The sequence below is a fragment of the Anabrus simplex genome, chromosome 2, assembly GCF_040414725.1.
Source record: "Anabrus simplex isolate iqAnaSimp1 chromosome 2, ASM4041472v1, whole genome shotgun sequence".
NCBI classification, from domain to species: domain Eukaryota; kingdom Metazoa; phylum Arthropoda; class Insecta; order Orthoptera; family Tettigoniidae; genus Anabrus; species Anabrus simplex.
The window spans coordinates 429,297,300-429,322,971 of NC_090266.1; the positions used below are offsets into that span (position 1 = coordinate 429,297,300).

At 41.2% G+C, this 25,672-nt stretch overlaps 1 protein-coding gene across 1 annotated transcript in view; it reads right to left on the reverse strand.

Moving 5' to 3' along the window:
* Nucleotides 1-25,672, reverse strand: part of sli (slit guidance ligand) — a 1,279,943-nt gene that overhangs the window by 452,254 nt on the left and 802,017 nt on the right. The window contains exons 6-8 of the mRNA XM_067140837.2: nucleotides 17,670-17,905; nucleotides 5,704-5,845; nucleotides 2,733-2,804 (exon numbers count right to left, since the gene is read on the reverse strand). Of these exons, the coding sequence (XP_066996938.1) occupies nucleotides 2,733-2,804; nucleotides 5,704-5,845; nucleotides 17,670-17,905 (450 nt within the window). The remainder of the gene's footprint in view (nucleotides 1-2,732; nucleotides 2,805-5,703; nucleotides 5,846-17,669; nucleotides 17,906-25,672) is intronic.

The window sequence follows — 25,672 nt, forward strand, 5'->3', positions numbered from 1 at the left end:
GGAGCTAAACATTTTCAAACGATCTCTCCCCAGATATTGCAACATACAATTGGCTGTAGCTGAATACTGGTTTGGGTAAGAAGACTACCCACTTTTTTAAGTGTTTGTCCTTGCGCTTTATTTATGGTCATACAGAAGGCTAGTCGTCCGACTCGTTGGCTGAACGGTCAGCGTACTGACCTTCAGTTCAGAGGGTCCCGGGTTCGATTCCCGGCCGGGTCGGGGATTTTAACCTCAATTGGTTAATTCCAATGGCACGGGGGCTGGGTGTTTGTGCTGTCCCCAACATCCCTGCAACTCACACACCACACATAACACTATCCTCCACCACAATAACACGCAGTTACTTACAAATGGCAGATGCCGCCCACCCTCGTCGGAGGGTCTGCCTTACAAGGACTGCACTCGGCTAGAAATAGCCACACGAAATTAAAAGAAGGCTAGTCGACTTGATACCTTCCCTTCTATACGTACGCAGACTGTTTCCTTTCAGCAGCATATCAGGAACGTTCTGTCATCTCTTGAGTATATTCAGAAGCTAGGGAAGGTCAGAGGGTACCTAACAGGAAGTGTATACTATCTAGCTTCACACGTAGTAATCAACCCCGGCTGCATGCAATGACATGAAACTCACATGTATCAGAATATTAATGAAAGTGTTAGTCGCTTAGTAACCCGCTAAGTACAGAATATATTCACCTGCAATTATTGAAGTAAACATCTGATGATTACTCAAAAGTTTGCTGAACTTAAGAGACCTATCAGTGTCTCATGATTCACTGGCAGGTAATTCCGGAGAGAATAAAACAAAACTGAAGCAAATCGGTCCTGTAGAACGGACGGACGGATTTGCCAAAGCTGTTTTTAGCAAACTCTTAATATACAGAGTGAAGCGAAATTCGCGCACTCGAGCGTCGGAGCGCGACTCCTCACATGCCAGCAATAAAAAAATGTCTCTCACAAAAGTTCGTCCTGCGAGTATATCCGGGAGAAAAAAGTGGTTGAATTACGGCAATCTGGCAACACTGTAACCACATGTCAGCACCACCTCTGTCAGCACCGATTACTGGTGCTGTACAGTTGGAGCAATGGATAGAGTTTTGGGTTAACATACAGGAGTTCGAGGGGTCGATTCTGGGTTGAGGCGTATGTTTTTTTTAAACTTTGTAAATGCAGTCCAGGTAGTATGGTATCTGGCATCTTAATTGTCAACAGCGATTGCAGCGGGTTCTCTAGAAATGGACGAACATTCGTTTTCATTTGTCAGCTTTGAAAGACGCCCTTTCCACGTCGTGGGCGTGAATTTATACGCACCATTTCATCTACTAGATGTCCGACTCGTTGGATGAACGGTCAGCGTACTGGCCTTCGGTTCAGAGGGTCCCGGGTTCGATTCCCGGCTGGGTCGGGGAATTTAACCTCAATTGGTTAATTCCAATGGCACGGGGGCTGGATGTGTGTGCTGTCTTCATCATCATTTCATCCTCATCACGACGCGCAGGTCACCTACGGGTGTCAAATAGAAAGACCTGCACCTAGCGAGCCGAACCCGTCCTGGGATATCCCGGCACTAAAAGCCATACGACATTTCATTTCATCTACTAGATGCGTTACAACGTGTTCAGCGTTACTAAATTTTGTAAATGTAGGATACATGTGACCTAAGAAACGGTGTCTTACTGTGTTACAGTATGTAATGTCCGATGGAAATTAGCAAATAAAAAACCACCTCAACCCAGGATCGAACCCTCGACCTCCTGCATGCTAACCCAAAACTCTATCCCCTGCACCAACTGCACAGCAGGTCTATTACATGCTGACAGAGGTAGTTACCCTACATGTGCTTACAGTGTTGCCAGATTGCCACTCTTAAACGACCTTTTTCTCCCAGATATACTCGCAGGACGAACTTTTGTGAGAGACATTTTTTTATTGTTGGCATGTGAGGAGTCGCGCTGCGACGCCCGAGTGCGCGAATTTCGATTCACCCTGTATAGATTGCATGTGGTCTCCGAAGAGGCCTGGTGCAGGTGTTTCTAGCTGAGGCAGTACTGGCGACCTGCGCGTTCTATAAGGATGAAGCTCTACCTAAATGAATACTAAATTACGAACACAGCACACACACACACATACACACACACACCCCAAACCATCGGAATTAACCAGTTAATTTTAAAATCCCCGACCCGGTCGGGAATCGAACCCTGAGCCCTCTGGACCAAGGGCCAGCACGCTAATCATTTACCCAAGGAGCCGGATATTATTATTATTATTATTATTATTATTATTATTATTATTATTATTATCATCATCACTCAGGTAAAAGCATCAGCTAGATCAAAAATGCATGTACTACCGCAGTATGCTAAATTAGGAAAAAATCTCTGTTAGACAAACGTAAACGACAATGATGTGGAAGTAGGTTTGAGGACACTCTGAACTACGTATAATGTATCGTTTTCTCAGATTTATAAGAATCTCATTCGGGATCGCCTGGTAGCGTTGGAATTAGAGCCTAGGACCTCTGAATGATATAGTCGTTACTCTGCCACTGTTTCTGTCTGAAGTTTGGATCTACTACTACTACTACTACTCGTTTTTCCTCAGGCATCCCTCCTAAATTGATTAAACTGTATTCATACAACTCGTCTGGAAATTCACTGTCAACTTGACAGTAATAGAATTATTAAATTAATCTACCAATATGTGGATAAATTAAAACTTATACTTACATACGACTCATCCTCTTGTAGGGTGCAAACGCCTTGGGCGGGATTTCTGTGATAGCATTCTGCTCCAGTCTCCTGTAGCAGACAACCAATATAAACAAATTAATACACACCATTTATGAAACCAAAAGTCATAGAAGGTGCTTAATATTTTATGAGTACACATTAAACCTTAAAACGATGCTGGGTAACAAAAGAGGATACAAAGAATTTGAGAGAGATTTTCTATACGAAAGAGAGAGTACCATGGAGAAACGATCGTGTGGACTTGATTTTAAAGGACGGTAATTATTGACGATCCTATTCGTGATGAACGGTTCGACCACTACTATAAGAAATATTATGAGTAATTTCAATACAGTTTGAGACTTAGCGATTGAACAAGTACTATATTCAGAGTGTTATTCCATACTACAGCCCTACCATTTCACAGCGAATTAATGACCACACAAGAAACAATATCATGCATTATTACAAATACATGCGTGAACATTCTTAAAATATGAACGCGCTCTTGGAAGTGTATGCGATGTTTAACATGCGTTTTGCTTTTCTTTGTTCATGAAACTTCGTCCTAGGTGCTTTCGTTAAAACTTCCTAACACTAAATTTCTATACACTTAACTGGCTCATAACCTATACAATATCAGTTTACTGCACATTTATTGAACCATTCTATCATAAATCTTCTTTTACTTGGAGAGTCACGCGAGATGGAATCACAGGTACTTCATCTCCTCTGACAACATAAGATTTCTACCCAAACAAAGAAAAGACATTAGGGAATGTGGCTGAAATATTACGGAGAGTTTTATAAAGAGTAAGGAGACCAACAACAACAAGCTTGCAGTTATACGTAACTTTCTATTTTTTTTCTAGTGACTACGTCGCCCGGACACACGTAGGTCTTACGGCGACGATGGGATAGGAAAGGCCTAGGAGTTGGAAGGAAGCGTCCGTGGCCTTAATTAAGGTACAGCCCCAGCATTTGACTAGTGTGAACATGGGAAAACACCTTCAGGCCTGCCAAAAGTGGGATTCGAACCCACTATCTCCCGGATGCAAGCTCACAGCCACGCGCCCCTAACCGCACGGCCAACTCGCCCGGTTCTATAATAATAATAATAATAATAATAATAATAATAATAATAATAATAATAATAATAATAATAATAATAATAATAATAATAATAATATAATATAGGAATTATCACCCAACAGTTCGACTCATTGGCTGAGTGGTCAGCGTTGAGGCCTTCGATTCAGAGGGTCCCAGGTTTGATTCCCGGCCTCGTCGGGGATTTTAATCGCTTCCGATTAATTCTTCTGGCTCGGGGACTGGGTGTATATGTCAGTCCCAACACTCTCCTCATCATATTCAGACAACATACCACACTACCAACCACCACAGAAACACGCAATAGTGATTACATCCCTCCATATAGGGTTGGCGTAGGAAGGGGATCCGGACGTAGAACAGGGCCATATCCACTTGTGCGATACAGTCCGCGCCCCTTACCCCACAGATGTGGGAAAATGTGGTAGAAGGATAAGAAGAAGAATTATTACCCAACAGCAATATCTGCCTACAGCAGTAGTAGGCCTACAACAATGAAATTAAATTTTAAAAAACATAAATTAGGGCGTATGCTACAACAGCCAATTACATTAAAACAATATATTAAAGAAATTACATCAAAACATAGCACTTCATGACATCGAAATAATAATAATAATAATAATAATAATAATAGGCCTAATATTAATAATAATAATAATAATAATAATAATAATAATAATAATAATAATAATAATAATAATAATAATAATAATACCGCCTCTGCGGTGGAGTGTTAGTGTGATTAACTTCCATCCCCGGAGGCCCGGGTTCGATTCCTGGCTCTGCCACGAAATTTGAAAAGTGATAGGAGGGCTGGAACGGGGTCCACTCAGCCTCGGGGGTTCAACGGAGTAGAGATGGGTCTATTCCCACCTCAGCCATCCTCGAAGTTGTTTTCCGTGGTTTCCCACTTCTCCTCCAGGCAAAAGCCGGTATGGTACCTTACTTGAGGCCACGGCCGCTTCCTTCCCTCTTCCTTGTCTATCCCCTCCAATCTCCCCCCCCCCCCCACAAGGCCCCTGTTCAGCATAGCAGGTGAGGCCGCCTACGCGTGGTACTGGTTCTCCTTCCCAGTTCTACTCCCCGATCCAGTGTCTCACGCTCCAGGACATTGACCTTGAGGCGGTAGAGGTGGGATTCCTCGCCGAGTCCGAGGGAAGAACCAACCCTCGAAGGTAAACGGATTAGGAAAGAAAGAAGAAAAATAATAGTAAATACATAAAAACAAGAAACAAACATGGATGCCAATTAAAAATCGCTTACGAGTGCTGTAACACAGAAACTGCGATCATAAGCATTGAAATTCATAAGAAATTTACAGAAGATACATACATACATGGGCCTGTAGTGTAATATTGTATAACTACAACACAGTCACTTAGGAATTCACTATTCATACTGTGGTTATAACCACGGGATTTCCCATCTCACGTGGAATCCGAACCTGAAGAACGTGTCTTTTCATACAGTAAATCCCATTTGACCTGGCCGGCATTGAAACCCCCGCCAACCGAGCAAGTTGGCCATGCCGTTGGGGTCGTACAGCTGTGAGCTTGCATTCGGCAGATAGTGGGTTCGAATCCCATTGTCGGCACTCCTGAAGATGATTTTCCATCGATTCCCAATTTTATCCCTTAATTAAGGCCACAGTCGTCTCCTTCGCAGAGTCTGCCTATCTCATCGTCACTATCTCTCGAATGCAAGTTCACAGCTATATGACCCAAACCGCTTAGCCAGCTCGTTCGGTTTTCACATTGTCACTCTTCAAACGTCGACATAAAAAAGAAATGCTTTTAACCAATTGTTAACTGTCAATAGGTCCGTATTATAAATCTATTCACTTAATAAAACTCACAGTTCAGTTGTAGCCTCTGGTAAGTGGTCGGGGACTTTAGTCAGGGCCTTCTCTTGGCAATCAACAATGCCATCTGCACAGCGGCATGGGTGCGGGCACTGCGGCTCACTCACACACTCACCGCTAGGTCGCTCCACCAGGCCTGGAAAGAAAGCAATAATACAGTATATGCTATATTGTCATCCACTACGTGGCGAAAAGCAGATAAAAAGCAATAATACAATGTATGCTATATTGTCATCCACTACATGGCGAAAAGCAGATAAAAAGCAATAATACAATGTATGCTATATTGTCATCCACTACATGGCGAAAAGCAGACAAAAAGCAATAATACAACGTATGCTATATTGTCATCCACTACATGGCGAAAAGCAGATAAAAAGTAACAATACAATGTATGCTATATTGTCATCCACTACACGGCGGAAAGCATATAAAAAGCAATAATACAATGTATGCTATATTGTCATCCACTACATGGCGAAAAGCAGATAAAAAGCAATAATACAACGTATGCTATATTGTCATCCACTACATGGCGAAAAGCAGATAAAAAGCAATAATACAATGTATGCTATATTGTCATCCACTAAATGGCGAAAAGCAGATAAAAAGCAATAATACAATGTATGCTATATTGTCATCCACTACATGGCGACAAGCAGATAAAAAGCAATAATACAATGCATGCAATATTGTCATCCACTACATGGCGAAACGCAGATAAAAAGCAATAATACAGTATATGCTACAGTATATTGTCATCCATTACATGGCGAAAAGTAGATGTTTGTTTTTACTTAAAGTAAGAAGACTATTATAAACTGGATATCTTGTGCTACTTCCCTATCTTGTTTGAAATTTGCTACTCATGACGAAGTAGAAAGATGATATTTAACTCCTAACTACGCTGTTTTTTTACGTACAGGAAAATCACTTGGAAACAACCTTCTCATAAGATGGGAAAATTACTCTTCAATGTCGTTTCTTATTATTAATTAGAGTATCTTTGGTAATCAACTTCGTACACTAGTGTGAAGGAAGTATAATAATAATAATAATAATAATAATAATAATAATAATAATAATAATAATAATAATAATTTATAATGGCGTGTGGCCTCCAGAGAGGCCTGGTAGAGGTCTTTCGAGTTGACGCCTCAAAGGCGACCTACGTATCCGTGAGAATGTGGCCCTACCTGTAATGAATTCTAATGCTGAAGACGGCACACACACCCGGTCCCCAAACCACCGGAATTAACCGATGAAGTTTAAAATCCCCGAACCAGCCGGGAATTAAACATGGGAACCCTTGGACCGAAGGACAGGACACAAACCTACCTTAAATAAGAAGCGATAAATTGCAATCAGTTTCGACCTGATCTTAGATGTATTACATCCTTATTTATCTTAAGTTTAAAGAAGGGGGGGCAGCCATATTAGAAGAACTAAGAAGAAATCATCATATAGCCATTGAAGGCATAAAATTCATTAAACCCTTACTTACCAGTATTCTTCGTCTTCCCAGACGCTCATACGTACTCATGGCAATGATTTTTTTCAAACATTTAGAGTATTACAATGTTAAAATTTATATTTATGATCATATTTTTAATCCCTTTATGTTTTTTAATTGATTATTGATGGGTGGTTCAGTCTTTAATATATTTTATAACATTTATATTTTTTGTAGGGTGTACCCTATCAGGTGATTTTGGTAATTTAAGTTATTGTTTTGGGGGAGATATTTTATCTTATCCGTGTATCCGGACATAATAATAATAATAATAATAATAATAATAATAATAATAATAATAATAATAATAATAATAATAATAATAATAATAATAATAATAATAATAACATAGTCTGAGCAAACGTGTGCAGATATTTTAATCTAACACCATTTTGGGTGCCTGCGTGCTAAAGTCGTCGTTTCGCATTCTACTAGATCTCTGGGGCCGATGACCTTCGATGTTAGGCCCCTTAAAACACCAAGCAAACTAGATCTCTGTTGCGCAAACTGTGGCTGAGTTTTAATTAATTCCGTCGCGCAAACGTCAATCTGACAACAGATCACTTACATCGTGCACTACGGAATGTAGAATGGTGATTTTCAAATCCAATTATTTGAGCCAGGTTTGAACCCAGAATCTGGGGATATGTAGACCGACTGAACCATAGATTAACTGTGCCCGTGTGTGACAATATATGTAAATATATACACATTTCAATATCTGATACTGGTACAGCTACTTGTTCGACTCATTGGCTGAATGATCAGCGTTGAGGCCTTCGGTTCAGAGGGTCCCGGGTTCGATTCCCGGCCGGGTCGGGGATTTTAATCGCTTCCGATTAATTATTCTGGCTCGGGGACTGGGTATTTGTGTTTGTCCCAACACCTTCCTCTTCATATTCACACAACACACTACACTACCAACCACCACAGAAACAAGCAATAGTGATTAAATCCCTCCATATAGGGTTGGCGTCAGGAAGGGTATCCGGCCGTAAAACAGGGCCAAATCCACATGTGCGACACAGTGTGCACCCGCAACCCCACAGGTGTGGGAAAAGCGGTGGAAAAAGAAGAAGAACGGTACAGCTACTTGTAAGTAAGGAAGCCGGGGACTGCCAAGTCGAGGCAGTAGCTGATCGCTGAATTCACTTGGAAGGACATGGATTCAATTCCCTACTCATTAAGTATTAATTTATGGTGTAGAATGAATCAAACCAAGGGAGGTGACTCTCAGAAGTGAATATTTCCTTTCTAAATTTATTGACTTCCTGATGATGCTTCGAATAAGAATAATGCGAATGCAGGGTTGAGTGATTCAGATGGTAAAGCGCTGACTCTCTGAGTCAAAGTTGATGGTTTCGAGAAACTCGGCGTCTCTGAAAAATGTAGAACGTAGTCATTGGAACGTAAAACCAATACAATTGTTTTATTCGGCTCCTTGACTGAATGGTTAGTGTCATGGCCTTCAATTCAGAGGGACCTGGATTAGATTCCCGGCCGGATAGGGGATTTTAACCGCATCTGAACCTGAGACTGGGTCTTTGCATTTGTCTCAATACACACACCACACTACCAAACACAACAGAAACACGCAACAGCGAATACATCCCTCCACATAAGGTTGGCGTCAGAAAGGGCATCCAACCGCCAAACAGGGCCAAATCCACATGTGTGGGAAAAGTGGAAGAAGAAGAAGAATAAGAGGAAGAAGAAGAACTGGCAAAGTGTGGTTATGTTTACCCCAGAAATTAACCTGGTAGGACCTATTCATTTCTCGTGAAGGCTGAATGAACCCCAATGGGATATGCCCCTCCAATAGAGGAAGGCTCATTTTTCTTAATTTCTCGACTTCGTGACGCGAAATTAACCCACGTCCTTCCAGGTGAACCGAGCACTCATTTACCACCTCAGATAGGAATCCCCGATGATGATGATAGAAATAATAACAATAATGCAGGGCCCGATGGATTTAAATCATCCTGAGAAGATATTCTCAACACTACCATCATCGTTGATGATATCAATATTGTGGTACTTTGCAGATATATGCTGTTTAAAATATACGCATCTGCGCGTTCCTGCGTAAGGAGGGAAAATTGAATTGAATAATAATAATAATAATAATAATAATAATAATAATAATAATAATAATAATATGTATATGTTTGATTATGATACGCTGAAATGGTTACACGTATGTAAACGAGTAGTAACACCTTCAAGTGTATCAAACCTCAACTCTCTTTATTTTGAAAATGTTTTGCGAAACGACGTTATGTTGGTGTTACTTACCGGGATGAAACAATAACTTGTACATAAATATAGCTACATGAAATCGGGGAATGAACAAATTGGTTGGCTTCAGAATCTATTTGCTTTCCGTCGCACCGACACAGATAGTTTTTATGGCGACGATGGTATAGGAAAGAGCTAGGAGTAGAAAGGAAGCGACCGTGGCCTTCATTAAGGTACAGTCCCGGCATTTACCTGGTGTGAAAATGAAAATCACGGAAAACCATTTTCAGGGCTGCCGACAGTGGGGTTCGAACCCATGAAACTTGTTTTCATCAACTCGCATCATTGCTATTTTTTAAAATTTAATTAGTATTGTTTTTACATTTACAAGCTTGTGGCTTATGAATGGCTCTTATTTATTTTATTTTATAAAAATGTTTTATAAAATGTTGAAAGTACAGGGGAAAGTACAGGGTAATAAAACAATTAGAATTTAAAGGTGAATTGATCACTCCACTGAAGTGTGGATGAAATAGCCAACATAAAGTAATTTGTCTCCGTGGTACAAACGTTCAGGGCTTTCTGTCACTATGTGCTGGATAATTTGTCGAACCGCAGCTCAATCGCCTGCCGATGATTGCACTTTTCCCATTTGTGTAGGAGGTAGCCACATCTTCCGTGTTCACCCTCACTCTGTTTAGAGTTACTCGAATCCGGGGACGTCTCTTCGTGTCCAGGAAGTTATGAAGAAGAGGGATTGTTTCCTCTTTCCATTTTTGAATCCACGTTGTTGTAATATGGAAGCTCTCTTGTTCCAACTGTTGGGCTGTTGCTATATGGCGTCTTCGTGATTTGAGTCTTCTACTTCCAGCGGTAGTAGGGATATCCCTGTATATTGGAAGATTGGGGATATTGTTTATCTTCTTGTGCTCATGAGCCAAAGCATCCTGTCGACGAAGATTTGCTGGGAGCCAGTGTGTGGGTGTGGATCTAATGGCTCCTGAGATTAACCACATAATATTGTTCAACTGGGCATCTACATTTCCTACAATATTAGACTGTTTAGCCAAACAGGTGCACCATATTCAGCAGCCGAGTACACCAGGCTTAGAGAAGAAGATGATGATGATGATGATGCTTGTTGTTTAAAGGGGCCTAACATCGAGGTCATCGGCCCCTAACGGTACGAAATGAAATAACAAAAAATTCAAATTCATCCACTGACTAAAATAAAATAAAAAATGTCATGAAGAATGAATGGATGGACATGAACCCTACAAAAAAAATACAAAAAAAACAGTGGATCAGACTCAAAAAGAAGGTAGTTAATTAAAAGAGTATTACTGTCCAAGGGACCATTTATAAAGCACAATGATGCTTGATGTCTGAAGGGGTGCTAAATTCACGTCTAAGGCCCCACAGAATGGTACATGTCGCGAGTAAAGTAGAACCATGGTATTTGTCATTTGGGGTACTGATCAAATGTAGCGAAGACTCACGGTGGTCCACACAAGATGGTACTACTCACAAGTATTGCAATTCGTACAGGGAACGCAGACCTATGGTGATTCTCACACAGTGGCGCCACTCATAGCCAACGCAAGCCGGTAAGGTTCCTCACCTAGGTGTACTAGTTACGGGCGCCGGTATTCGCGTGGTGTTCCTCACATAGTGGGTACCAATCACAGGCAACGCTGACCCACGGTGCCGCTCATATAGCGGTACAACTCACAGGCTACGGCCAGACCCGCGGTGTTGCTCACATGGGTACAACGCACGGGTACTGGGAATCCAGCAGGCCAGGCTTTTTACTGCAACTAATCACAAACCTATTTCGTACCAATTTAGTGATACTACTCGCAAGTACATGCAACCCATGTTGTTCCCCGCATGATGGTACGAATCAAGAGTAGTTTCATGGTTCTAATTCAATCATCCCTTTGTCGCCCCTTGTAGTCGCCTCTTACGACAGCCAGAGGATACCGCGGGTGTATTCTACATGTGCGTCCGCGTGTTTGGTCCGCGAGAGGTATTTTATTTCCCTCAAGTCCGCCGGCAAGCCGGTTAGGACCCCCCTATCCGCCACCTGGGACGCGCCACGTGGGAGTATCACCTCTCTCCCTACTACGCGAAAGGTTCGTGGGCTTAGAGAAGAGCATCTAAGGGTTCGGCAGAGGTTTGCCAGCTAAATGCATGGCAAACAATACTGTATACAACACATGAAATACAGTACAAATACAATATGAAAGTGAATACATTAGTAGCAAACAGATGTGCAGTAAGTATGGATAGAGGGTGTGCTTCTGCAGTGATCTAAGCACTGCGAGTTTTGATCCCGATGATTTACGACGTGATCTTAAATTAAGACCTTCGCATGTCAGTAGGAAATATGTGCGGCCTTATACTCTGGGCTAAGTCTCAAAACTGGGCTTGGAGTGATTTAGTGATGCCACTTAAGTGGCTTTGAAAAATACAATATGCCGTAAATATCAAAATTGTTATGACGAATGGTTAAATTTCCTGACTGTTCACTGTCCTGGAAATCTGAGATTAAGAAGAATTTTGATGATGATGATGATGATGATAATGACGATGATGGTTGTTGTTTAAAGGGACCTATCATCTAAGGTCATCGCCCCAAGAATTGTTTAGAGAAACGTTAAAATTCGTAATATGAAATCATTCCTTTTTTTAGCCTGTTAGTATGCGAGTACGGAGGGAGTGCGTGTGAAGGTAACATAAATCTCGTAAGACAGCCAGCTAAAATCCTATTTTCGTAGTTAATGGTTAATTTTACCTAGTTTGTGTGAATGTATTTATGAGAGTTTACTTTTCATGAAGGTCACATTAATTTTCTTTAAATGTAATAAGCGGAGATCTTTCAATCATGTATGTCTATTTTAAAACACAAGCGTTTCTGCTTCATTGTTAAAGAATGTTCATAAATTACCATGAATATTTAGATACTTGTGTAATCAAAGATGCTATTCAGAGTGGTCTCACAATCAAAAGGTTCCCCTAACTATAGATTTGTCTAAGCCGATCAGTGCCCTGCTAATTCGAGCCCTGGTACTTCGAGGTTCCATACAATTTAAGCTGACCTTAAAAAATTACACTTTTACAAAATATAGTAAAATCCCGTTTATTATTTTCTCACGAGTACGATTTTCGTTTACAATGTACATATCGGGTGGTTACAATGAAACTTTCCCTACATAGTCCATTCTAGACAGGAAACTATTCGTATCCCGCGTACCAAATGTGTTAGGAATAATGCCCAGATTATGGGCTACAAGATTTGCATGGTTCATCTTACCTGAAAGGCAACATTTAACAGGGGAATGTTCACTCAATATGGGCTATCTGAAAAGAAGCATATCAAGAGAGGTACCGTACCAGGCAAACCCATGGAGATGCTTCGCGCAGCCGTGCAGCATGCTCTCCTACGCTTTCGGACTGTCCTGGACAGAGAGGGACACCATCTCGAACATACTTTGTAGTCTGACGGATTACAACCAGTCGTATTGCATGATATGGCAACGCACTCTAAGTGCTTCCTTGGATATGCTTGTGCATTATTTCTCTTCTGCATGTCTTTGGCAATGTTTGGATTTTCGTGTTCTTTACATAGAGATAGTTTAATTACAACCATCCAGTAAATAAACAAGGCGACAGTCGTGGCACTGCGTTACGCCAACCGACACTATGCTCCTTTGAAGATTCACGATATTGTTGCGCAAAAATTAGTCTCTATTTAAAAAACAATGGGTTGTGAACAATGTCTCTAAAAATTAAATTCGTGTTCTTTTAAAACTAAGTAAAGATAGTTCATATGAAACGCAGGCGTGTACTCTATTGTTTAGCCTTTCTGTGGATCCCTTAAACATTTATTCATGCATTACACTTTGATTTGTTTTTATTTCACGTACTCAAGAGTTTTTTGTCATTCAAAGTATCGTCAGCCTCAATGACCTCGATTTACTGGGGCTCTACTGGAACTAAATGCCCATTGCTCCTAGTAACACTTGACAGTGGTGAACAAATGTCGAAACTGGAATAATTTGATGAAATGTTCACACAACCTTCCACAATACAGCAGCACCTTCCTTCTGAAATTCATAGGCCTACATTCAGTTATTCAGTGTAGGCTATATCCAGTTCGTCATACAGGAGCTCTTAGAATGAAGTTTAACCATACAATGCGAATATAAATACTAGGCTAAATACACAGACATCTGAAGGTAGAGAACGGAGTAAGTATCCGTAGCTATCAGCTTGCATTCGGGAGATAGTGGGTTCGAACCCCACTGTCGGCAGCCCTGAAGATGGTTTCCCGTGGTTTCCCATTTTCAACTAGGCAAATGCTGGGGCTGCACCTTAATTGAGGCCATGGCCGCTTCCTTCCCACTCCTAACCTTTTCCTCTCCCATCGTCGCCATAAGACTTATCTGTGTCGGTGCGACGTAAAGCAGATTGTTAAAATAATAATATTACGTGCTCAAGCGACCGTCAGCCTTATCGGAGCCTCTTCAGTAGTACCTTAAAGCGGATAACAATAATTTCGTGTGGCTGTTTCTAGCCGCGTACAGCCCTTGTAAGACAGTCCGTCCGATGAGGGTGGGCGGCATCTGCCATGCGTAGATAATTGCGTGTTATTGTAGTGGAGGATAGTGTTATGTGTGGTGTGTGAGTTGCAGGGATGTTGGGGACAGCACAAAAACCCAGTCCCCGGGCCACTGGAATTAACCAATGAAGGTTAAGATCCCCGACCCAGCTGGGAATCGTACCCGGGACCCTCTGAACCGAAGGCCAATACGCTGACCATTCAGCCAACGAAACGGACCTTAAAGGGGATGACTAAGCCGGTGTCGTCCTGATTGCGAAGAGTTCAGACACACATTAATGAGTCCAGATTGCGAACAAGTGGAAAATAAGAAGTTGCCCAACCCACTTGACTAGAAATGTTGACTTGGATATGAACAAAATTCTAATTTGACGGGCTTCAGAAAAATTAACCCTCAGTTGGTACACTAAGTTCTGGTACACACAATTGGAATACTGGGTAATACACAAAAAAAATTAAGAGCATGTAAGAAAAAACCCATTAGTTTCCAAATAAACTGACTATTTCACTTCTTATGCATAATAATAATAATAATAATAATAATAATAATAATAATAATAATAATAATAATAATTCTAAGGGATAATGCCTTGTCGATGCAACCACTCACTTCTTTCATTGGCATAATAATAATACCGGGCGAGTTGGCTCTGCGGTTAGGGGCGCGCGGCTGTGAGCTTACATCCGGGAGATAGTGGGTTCGAATCCCACTGTCGGCAGCCCTGAAGATGGTTTTCCGTTGTTTCCCATGTTCGCCATAAGACCTATCTGTGTCGGAGCGACGTAAAGCCACTAGCAAAAAAAGAGATACATGTTTGGAGTGTTGAGATGGCAGGGTAATTGGAGCCTCACTCTTGAGTTATGCCGTGAATATCGCGATGGTAGTGATTATTTTCAGTGATATTACGTAATATCAAACGAAATTTGAGTTTATTATTATTTAGCGAATTCACAGCATGTGTTTAAATTGTAATGAAGAATAGATTAAACTTATCGAACCTGCTGTTTAATTTTGACTTCACGCTTTATCGTAGGATATAGATACAAAAAAATTTCAGATTCGAGTTCATTTCTGCAGCGAATTTTACTTCATGTGTTAGAGTTTCAACGAAGATCAGCTTTAAATATCCGGACATTGCGTTAAAGTTTCGATTTCGCCTGGCAGTATGTGTGACGTGTAGATACCATAACGTTGGCTCAACGATAGATTTAGGATGCCGCGTGTATTATAATTATCGTTAAGGATGAGTGGACACTGTAACGTTGACTCAACGACACGATTAGGACGCCGTCTGTATATAGCCAAGTCATAGGTTAGGCATTTTGCGAATCGACATGAACGATGTTAGTGTCTGCAGTAGTGGATACGAGTGTGGAAGATATTTTTTTTTTTTTTTGCTAGGGGCTTTACGTCGCGCCGACACAGATAGGTCTTATGGCGACGATGGGATAGGAAAGGCCTAGGAGTTGGAAGGAAGCGGCCGTGGCCTTAATTAAGGTACAGCCCCAGCATTTGCCTGGTGCGAAAATGGGAAACCACGGAAAACCATTTTCAGGGCTGCCGATAGTGGGATTCGAACCTACTATCTCCCGGATGCAAGCTCACAGCCGCACGCCTCTACGCGCACGGCCAACTCGCCCGGTATGGAAGATATTAGACGGTACTATTTAGGCCATGTTTCGGCGTAATCCTTACTAGGCGGAAGGTGCTCTCGTAATAGCATTGCATCGGTAGCGGCATGAATGTAAGGGTTGTCCCACGTGGAAACCTGGCTAATGGAGACTGATCGCTACTACTTAGCCGCGCGTGTTCAAGTTCGATAAATTTCGTTCCTATTGGTTTCTATTTCTTTACTTTAAGATTTATTGTTCGGGTGTGCAGTGTATTATGATAGCGCCATGTGTTGACACTTGGTTAAATTTTGTAGGATTTACACTACGAATGCGGTTTCGATTCGTCAGCTGTTAGTATATTTTAGTAACACTTTCGTAACCTGAAAGTTGGTTTAGTAAGAACATTTTCAGTCCGGCCCTGTGGTGTAGGGGGCAACGCGTCCGTCTGTCACCCGGCCGGGTCAGGGGTTTTAAATTGTACATGATTATTATTCCTGGCCTGGGGACTGGGTGTTTGTGTTTTCCTTTCCTCACATTCAACACTCTACACTTCCGCAATCACAATTACACGCAGGTTCATGACATATGGTGCAAGTAGTGGCAAAAGATCTTTAGAGGTCGACGCCACGAACAAATAGCATTTTTAAGAACATTTTCAAGTGATTTATCACTTTTCTTTAACTTCAGTGTTCGGCATTTCTTCTGAACGCATAATGAATTAATGTTTTCCTGCATTTCGCAGTTTAGTTCCTTCAGTACGATGTAACATAAGATCCCATCGCATCAAGTGTTGTTGGTTCCTTCAGAACATCTGTTTGAGGTGATGCATGTTTCAGCATTGGGATTCCTCTGTATCTTCAGGGTGTCACGAGATGACAATACACGGTGGAATTTTATTTTTGATTGTGACAATTGCTGTTAACTTGTACTGAACATCATGATTTCAGGTATTAGTTCGCAACCTATCCAAGGCAACTGGTAGTCGATTTGGTTCGATTAAGGATCCTTTCGGGTTTTGTTCCGATATCCGTTAGGATACTCGTCTGGTGGATAACCTTAATTAAGTGTAAATCTGGAATTCTACTTGTTGAAGGTCAGATTTTTCACGGATGGTGTGAGTTAACTCTAAGTTATCGTTTAGATCAATGTTGCCCGATTTTCAGGTTTTCTATTCTTTTTTTTTCTGGTTTCTGCTGTCCACGAAATTTACATTGTGTTTTCATTCTTTGGAAAACAATAATATAAACAATTTCAAGATAATTTTACCACCCACGTTATGCATTGTGACTGCGTTATAACTAATTGTGACAAATTTAACTGACTTTTATTGCCCATTTAGTAAAACTAATTATCGTGATTACATTGAATAACATTTTTAGTGAGCACATTTTTGCTCCTCATTTGAAGTAGTTATGCTCTCCTCTGAACCCTATCGATTGGTCAATGAAGTGACAGAAAGAAACTCGTAACGACCCCGAGATCCGAGAGACGGTATTGCTCTACCGAAGTAGCCGTAGCAGACGACCAACGATGGAACGGTAAGTTCAAGGGTTCAATATGTAGTCAGCATTTCCAGCGTTCATTTAGGTTACATATGACTAGATTAGGATGACATTCCAGAGCAAGGAAACACGCCTGGAACTTTTTGGGACTTTTGGTATTGTGATTACAGGCCACGGGACCTAGAGTTTTACATGAAGCCTGAATTTCACGGACGTGACTTCATTTCGAAAGTTTTATAAGCATTGACTGGGATTCAAACTCTGCTAAGTGGTATGACGAAGTTTAAAAATTGTATAGGCAATGGCTAAAAAGGTAAAAAAAAATGCACCGCATTGGGTGTGTGATTCTGCCTACTGCCAATGGAATGATCCAGCGCAAATGCATGGGCTAAAGGAAGTAACATCGTAGTTCATTTTTTATTTTTTTTAAAATGCGGACCATTACCTGCTGATAGTTAAGTTGACTCACCTGAGCATTTGAACTCTTGTTCGTGAAGATCGGCCACGTTTTGGCCCTTGAGCTGGTTGGGCGAGAAGCAGCGAGTGTAGAGGGCAAGTCGCGGGTACCTGCGCAGCCACCGTGCCAGCCACGCCAGATGACAATCACAGATAAGGTTGTTGTCCGACAAGCGCAGCGTGCGCAGCCGGAACATGTCTTCAAAAATGTCCTTGCCCAAGGATGTCAGGTTATTGTTGTTCAAAGTTCTGAAACAAGAGTATACAATAAATCTTTAAGGTATTTGAGGCCACTGAATCTTAAGTGCTCATGAGCCCAAAAAGGATGGGTGGATTCAATGGGATGTTCCAGAAAGGAATTGGGGGTGGATTTACATGTTTATATCCAGCTCGAACATAACAAGCACTTGGAGTACTGATATAAAAGGTCACTAACACTATTGGTCTATAATGGACTTGGGCATTTAGTCATCAGATCTATGTACTTGAGTATGCAAAAACTAAGATAAATAAATGAAGTCAGAAAGAAAGAAAAATCAATCAATCAATCAATCAATCAATCAATCAATCAATCAATCAATCAATCAATCAATCAATCAATCAATCAATCAATCAATCAATCAATCAATCAATCAATCAATCAATCAAATCAATCAATCAATCAATCAATTAATTAATTAATCAATCAATCAATCAATCAATCAATCAATCAATCAATCAATCAATCAGCGTCTCGTAGAGGCTCTCCGCGCTGCTGCCGTTTTGCGTCTCTCTGTGGTCGAATAGTGGAAGACTTCATTCCGGCTCTCGAAAACTTCGTCGAACAATAACATCCGTGTTGATTCCGCTAACTTTCGGCTGGCGGCGTTTCGCTACTCCATTCCAGCACCGCGCATCAACCAGGCTTGTAAGTAGTCATTGCACTGTGTGTGAGCGATGGAGTTTGATATAATGACAAGTGAAAAGGGCAAGAAACTGTTGGTGATAGACGGTTATAAATTTTGTTTCCCTAAGTGTCTCGTCGATGGCGTTGATAGATACAATGTACGAGGAGAACATGTAAGTGTTTCGTGAAATTAAATTCTTTAAACTGTATTGTCGGTTCGCAATTTGCAATAATGAAAAGGGTGACTCTAGTATATTAAACCGGCAGAGAGTCAGTAATAATGTGAAGAGAAAGACAAAATGAGGTTCATGAGACTGAATCCGCTTTCACATACAGCGGAATTGCAGTTAAAAGAAGGTGTTGAATTGTTTGGTATTCTTGTATGGTTTTCGACGAAATCCCTGTAGCTGTATTTGATTTTGAGCAAGCCTATACTTAATTTAAACTTTCTGCAATATTTCTCACTCTCCAGTTTACCAAAGCCTGCAGGTTTATCAATAGGCCACTGAACGGGTTTCAGCACTTTTAGTTAATCTGAAAGTGATTCATAAGGTTATTGATGTAATGACATAGATGACCCACAGGGTTCGTACGTATGGCTTGAAATTGTGGTAAAATACATACATACATACATACATACATACATACATACATACATACATACCGATTATCAGTATAGACTGTTATGCCTGTCAGAGTTCAGTCTGCAAGCCTCTGTGAATTTACTAAACGTCGCCACAATCCTCGATTTGCAACTAGTGTTGTGGCCTCATTTAGTTCTATACCTCTTATCTTTAAATCGTTAGAAATCGAGTCTAACCATCGTCGTCTTGGTCTCCCTCTACTTCTCTTACACTCCATAGCAAAGTCGATTATTTCCTAGGTAACCTATCCTCCTCCATTCGCCTCACATGATCCCACCACCGAAGCCGGTTTATGCGTACAGCTTCATCCATCGAGTTCATTCCTAAATTAGCCTTTATCTCCTCATTCCGAGTAAATACTTTTAAACTTATTTATGACAGTTGTTATTAACTGTTGACGAGAGATGGTTAGAATTTAATGATTTTCTATGAGTGGAACACCGCTATATGTTCCTTATTTGATTGGAACTTTCGCTTCCGAAATTTTTGTACCGAGATTTTCCTCCATAGCCTCCAAAACACGGATACTTCTCCTCATCCGTTTGTCAGCATAGGTTACAGTAGTTTCTTAATTGTGAAAGATGTTAGCCGTGCTGAGGGCTCATGGGATTAAATGTAGATGACTAAAAACAAAGTCATTTTCGTTGAGAATTGTGCTGCGGTGAGAATTGACGGTAGAATTAGATTTTAGTTTAAGGTACTTGACGGATTTAGACAAGGCTGTAATCATTCACCTTTATTGTTCATAATTTACATGAATCATCTAGTGAAAGGTATTAAGTGGCAAAGAGGAATTCAATTTGGTGGAAAAGTAGTAAGCAGTTTGGTATAATTATACGGATGACTTGGTCTTAATGGCAGATTGTAGTGAAAGCCTGTAATCTAAAGTCTTGGAACTCTTAAATACATGCAATGAGTACGATACGAAAATTAGAATTTCCAAGACTAAAGTGATGTTAGTAGGAAAGAAACCCATGAGAAATGAATGTCATGTTGGGAATACAAAACCAGAACAGGTAGATCATTTTAAGTGAGTATGACGTTAGGAGTAGATGTGGTTGAAAATTATGTGCGCAAAACATACGTCTGTTTCTGTTGATCCAGTTTACGGACAAATTTAGTAGGCTGTCCTTTAGAAACTCTAATAATAATGCTAGTGTTTTTACGTCCCACTAACTACTTTTACCGTTTTCGGAGTCGCCGAGGTGCTGGAATTTAGTCCCGCAGGCGTTATTTTACGTTTTTTTGCTATTTGCTTTACGTCGCACCGACACATATAGATCTTATGGCAACGATGGGACAGGAAAGGCCTAGGAATGGGAAGGAAGCGGCCGTGGCCTTAATGAAGGTACAGCCTGGTGTGAAAATGGGAAACCACGGAAAACTATCTTCAGGGCTGCCGACAGTGGGGTTCGAACCCACTATCCCCCGGATGCGAACTCACAGCTGCGCGCTCCTAACCACACGGGCAACTCGCCCGTTATTTTACGTACCATCAAATCTGCCGACTCGGGACCGGCGTATTTGAAAACCTTCAAATACCACCGGACTGAGCCAGGATCAAAACTGCTGACTTGGGATCAGATAGGTAGCGCCTTAACCATCTGAGCCACTCAGCCTGGTTTTTAGAAACTCTAATCGGCTGATATTATTTCTATCGTACTCCTCCTGACATTTAAAGAATTATTATAAATTTTATTTCCTTTATTAGTTACCACGATCATTAACGAACTAATTTCTGACCAACTGACAGCGTTTAGGACGACCTGAAACATACGTGTTGGAGTCCTCTCAAAGATCGATTATCGGTACCTGAAGTGTTATGCGGGTATCGTTGGTAATTATTGGTGGGTTTGCACTAATTCAACAAAAAATCAACCTTGGTGAGCCTAGTGCGCTTTCAGTGTGTTGCCCTAAATTTCGGGACCGCCACTTTGCCCGTACTAGCCATTACAGTGTCGCTGGAAACCTATCAATGAACTGCTGCCACCGTAAACGACAGCTCCATGAGGTCATCAAGCGAACTAGAACCTCGACAAAATTGTTGAGATATTGACCACAGCCACAGGACCTCCGGTTTTACGTGAAATTCAATAAATTGAGATATAAATTTTCTTTTACAAATTCTCACATGTATTGATTGCCTTTGCTGGCGGGACCTAGTGTTTACAGTGCAATATGTCTTCTGGTATGGGCTAGAGCAATCTTGTTACTTTCATTGATCTGTCTCAGCTTTATCCTTTGCTTTGACAAAATGAAAGTGACTGAGGTATGAGTGATGCTAGTAATGCCATTCCTTCTGCAGCCAGTCCCTGCTATGAATGGTGTGAAAATATTGTTCATAGGGTCGGTTGGTGCATGCATTTCAGTGGGCTTGGCAGACTGATATGTAATAGCAACTTCTGGCTCGGTGAGGAAAGCAACGGGAAACTACCTCACTCCTCATTTCCCTAGTACGCCTCTTCAGTGATGCCTAAGCCATCTATGACAGCTGATGGCGGAGCTGTTGAGGATCCAACCAGCTTTCGGGCTGAGGACTAAACATACATACATACATTGGATGTGATTCAAATCGCAGTCACATTAGTGAAAAGTAAGCTTCAGAATTCGCCTACAGTACGCGAAACTTTTAGTGATACCTGGTTTTACGGGCTTCAGGAGTAAGGAGGGAGCTCTCCCGGTTCCGGTAATACTGCCAACTGAATGGAAATGAAATCTGAATTGAATCGATGGTATGATCGATCGATATGAATTTTCTAAAACTCTACTATCTTAAGCCAACAACTGTGTCACACACACATTATATAACATTATATAACATTTCTCGATGCGAATCTTGTTCCTAGCATGAATTCTATAGTTTGGCTTTGCTGTGTAAGCATAAACAGTACTAGTACGTAAAGCGTACGCCAGATGTCTCACGGCGGTGCATAATCGATTCATAGTTTGCTTCAAAGGTTGCCAATACGAATCTCGAAGATAACCGAGGTCTACAGACTCAGTACTAGGGAGCCCAGGTATCACTAAAAGTTTCGCGTACTGTAATGTAAAACGGACAAATCATCTTCAGGGCTGCCGACAATGGTAATTCGAACTCATCATCTCACCATGTCTGATCTCGCGGATCTGTATCGCAAAAATAACACACTCGGTCGTAGTATTTGAAAACTAGATTCGTAAATCATAAGCCACATAGATGACAGCATGATTCGTGGGATTAGGCATTGTGTAATATAACTGTGATATGTTTTCAGAAAGAAAGAGAATAAAGACTGAAGGTGAGACAGGTAGATAGAATGAAGATATACTGAATCGAATTGGTGAGAGGAGATCGATATAGCTAACTTTGACGATAATAATAATGTTATTTGTTTTACGTCCCACTAACTACTATTTTACGGTTTTCGTAGACGCCAAGGTGCCGGAATTTAGTCCCGCAGGAGTTGTTTTACGTGCCAGTAAATCTACCGACACGAGGCTGACGTATTTGAGCACTTTCAAATACCACCGGACTGAGCCAGGATCGAACCTGCCAAGTTGGGGTCAGAAGGCCAGCGCCTTAACCGTCTGAGCCACTCAGCCCGGCCTTTGACGATAAAGAGAGATAGAATGATAGAGCACATCTTAATACACCCATTTTAATTTTCTATTTTTACAGTTTGCTTTATATCGTACCGACACAAATAGGTCTTATGGCGACGATGGGATACGTTATCTTTCCTTACTCTATTATCCTTCTCTTAATCTGTGCGGTTCAGTAGAAAATGTCATGAATGTCATCTCATTCTCAAAGTACTTTAGATTTATCCATATATCGGTTATGTTTTCTTTTTTATTTCTTATGGCAGGCCTGGTAATTTGTATCTATACCATTTATTGTTCCCAGTATCATGTCAAGAACAATTCTAGCTCTTTCTGTACCGCAGCGTGATTCAAGTGTTAACATAGTAGCTTTCCCCGCCACGATTCCCAACTATCCCACGAATACCAGTTAATGCAAGTGAGTTCTTCCGCCACCAAATAGAAATAGAATATCACGTCTCAGTTGTTCGAATTCCCCTGCAAACTGTAAATTGTAAGGGCCATGGCTTAAAATTCCAAGATTGTGTTATCTCTTTAATGAGCCTCAGAGATGACGATTTAACAGATAGAAGCAATGTTTGCTAAGATTAATATAAGCCTTCTAAGAGTACCAACTTATTACTATCGCTAGTGTTCGCCTCCATAGCGTAACGGTTAGTGTTATTATCTGCCGTCCTCGGGGGTCCGGGTTCGATTCCCGATACTCCCAGAAATTTAAGAATGGCAGGAGGACTGGTATGTGGTTGAAATGGTACATGCAGGTCACCTCCATTGCGGGTGCGCCTCAACAGAGCTGCACCACCTCAGGACGAGGACACGAATTTACTACCGCTAGCAGTTGCCTATGACCACCAGTTCCTACAGCAACAATGAGTTTTGGCAGATTTGATGTGCCAGCATTACGATAGGGCTTATTTTTCTAGAATTGGTCTCTTCAGCCATCTAAGAACTCATGAACGGCAACATTGGTGCACTTAGAAGACAAGCATTATACTCGCCATGATGATACTGTAGCTTGTTCATGAGGTGGAGCAATCTTGATGCTTAGTTGATAGCTTCCAAGATGGAGAAGACGATCCCATCTCGGCTGGGAGTGAAGACATTTGAAGGTTGTTTAAGTGAGACAATTCCATGTCGTTGGCTACAGTACGTTAATCCGGCATTTTTTGAAAGGTACAGAAATTGAAGGAACTGTAAACAAATATTGATTTATTTAATTTATTGTCAGTGATTTAATGTCGCACTAACACATCGAATGTCTTCGGCGAAATGAGGATGGGAAAGGTCTAGGATTAGGAAGGTAGTGTCCGTGGCCTTAATTAAGGTACAGCCCCCCAGCATTTACTTGGTGTAAAAGTAGGGAAACCCGAAAAGCCATATTCAAAGCTGCCGAAGGCCCCTGGAGGGGTGGAAGATAAAGGCTTCCACCATCCGTAACCTCGGCACTTCTTGGGGTAGAGTGGATAGTTCGACGCCAGGCCGCCTTTGCCACCAGGAATTAACCTGGTACTCAATTTTGGTGTAGGCTGTGTGAACCTCAGGGCCATATGCACCTCCGGAAGTTGATACCTCGTAACTAAAATTTTACGACTTCCTGACGGGGAATCGAACCCAAATCCTTCCGGGAAAACCGAGCATGCTTTTGCCGCCTCGGCTCGGCAGCCCCTCTTTACCATATCGTCGCTGCCGGGACAAAACCTCCTATGTGAAATAATTTTAGCTTAGAACTTTGGCTGGTAGGGTTCTGTCATCTAAGGTGCAATATTGTGTGCATATTGTCAAGGCATTCTCGCTCTTCACAATGTATGTGCTGCGGGTCAGTATATCTCCAAAACATATTATCACATAGGAGGTTTTGTCCCGGCAACGACGATATACATTATGATTTTATAACATCCACATAGACAAAATTTGTCAGCAAGAGTACAATATTTCTAGTTCTATTCGACAACTATTTAGAGAGCAGTTTCCCTAGACTATACTGCACGATCACTTCAGGAAAATGGATGGTCCCACTCAAAAAACAGTTGGCGGCTTTCTTCCAACTCCCAGCACAAATTATTTACTGACACGCACACCAGTACATACCTCAAATAGATTATCAAACAGAATTGATAACAATGCTATCCTTAACCCGTAAACGGGGTACAGACGACACCCAAAGCTTTCTGACAGCACTCCACAGGTTTGCGGAACATCAACTAAACTTCATAACCATGAGCTCATACTGAACTGAGATACAAGCAGGGCAACGTTTCTCAAAAAGTTTGCATGTAGCAATTATCCCTTGTTGAGATAAGACACACTTGAATCCTCTAGATTCAAAACCCCCCAAAGACCATTTTTTAAAAATTGAGATAAGCATAGCAGTAGATTTCCAAGGATAAGTTCGATCGGTTGGTGAACCTCTGAGTCCCAAAACTCGCTAAGTTACATAGAACGAACTACTTGAAAATCACTGTTAAATTCAAAATCCTCTATATCCACCACTAGTTACTTTCAAAAGCCTCTATGTGTATCAACCAATGAGAAATTCCAGGTATATTGTGGAATAAGATGACGTCACTTGTTTAACAGTGCAGCCAACTCTTGCGATCTTCTCTCAAGTACAGATTTTCGTATACTAATGGACCCGAATGAAGACAAAACAATATGATTGTCAGAGGATACTTTGAACGTATTCACGGGGATTTTGATTAAAGTAAAAGGCTTAATCACTGGAGAAAGGACAAGTTGTCCATTCTTTCTACCTCGGACAGGAGAATTATAAAGCAGTATGTTGGCAATATGCGTTAATCTGATAGTAGGTGTATTCCTAGTGCATTAAGGAGAAAGCGATTTGTTGTCCATTTCCTTGGCATCATTTATTGAAAAATAAGGGACGAAACTTTTCTTGTTGCTAAA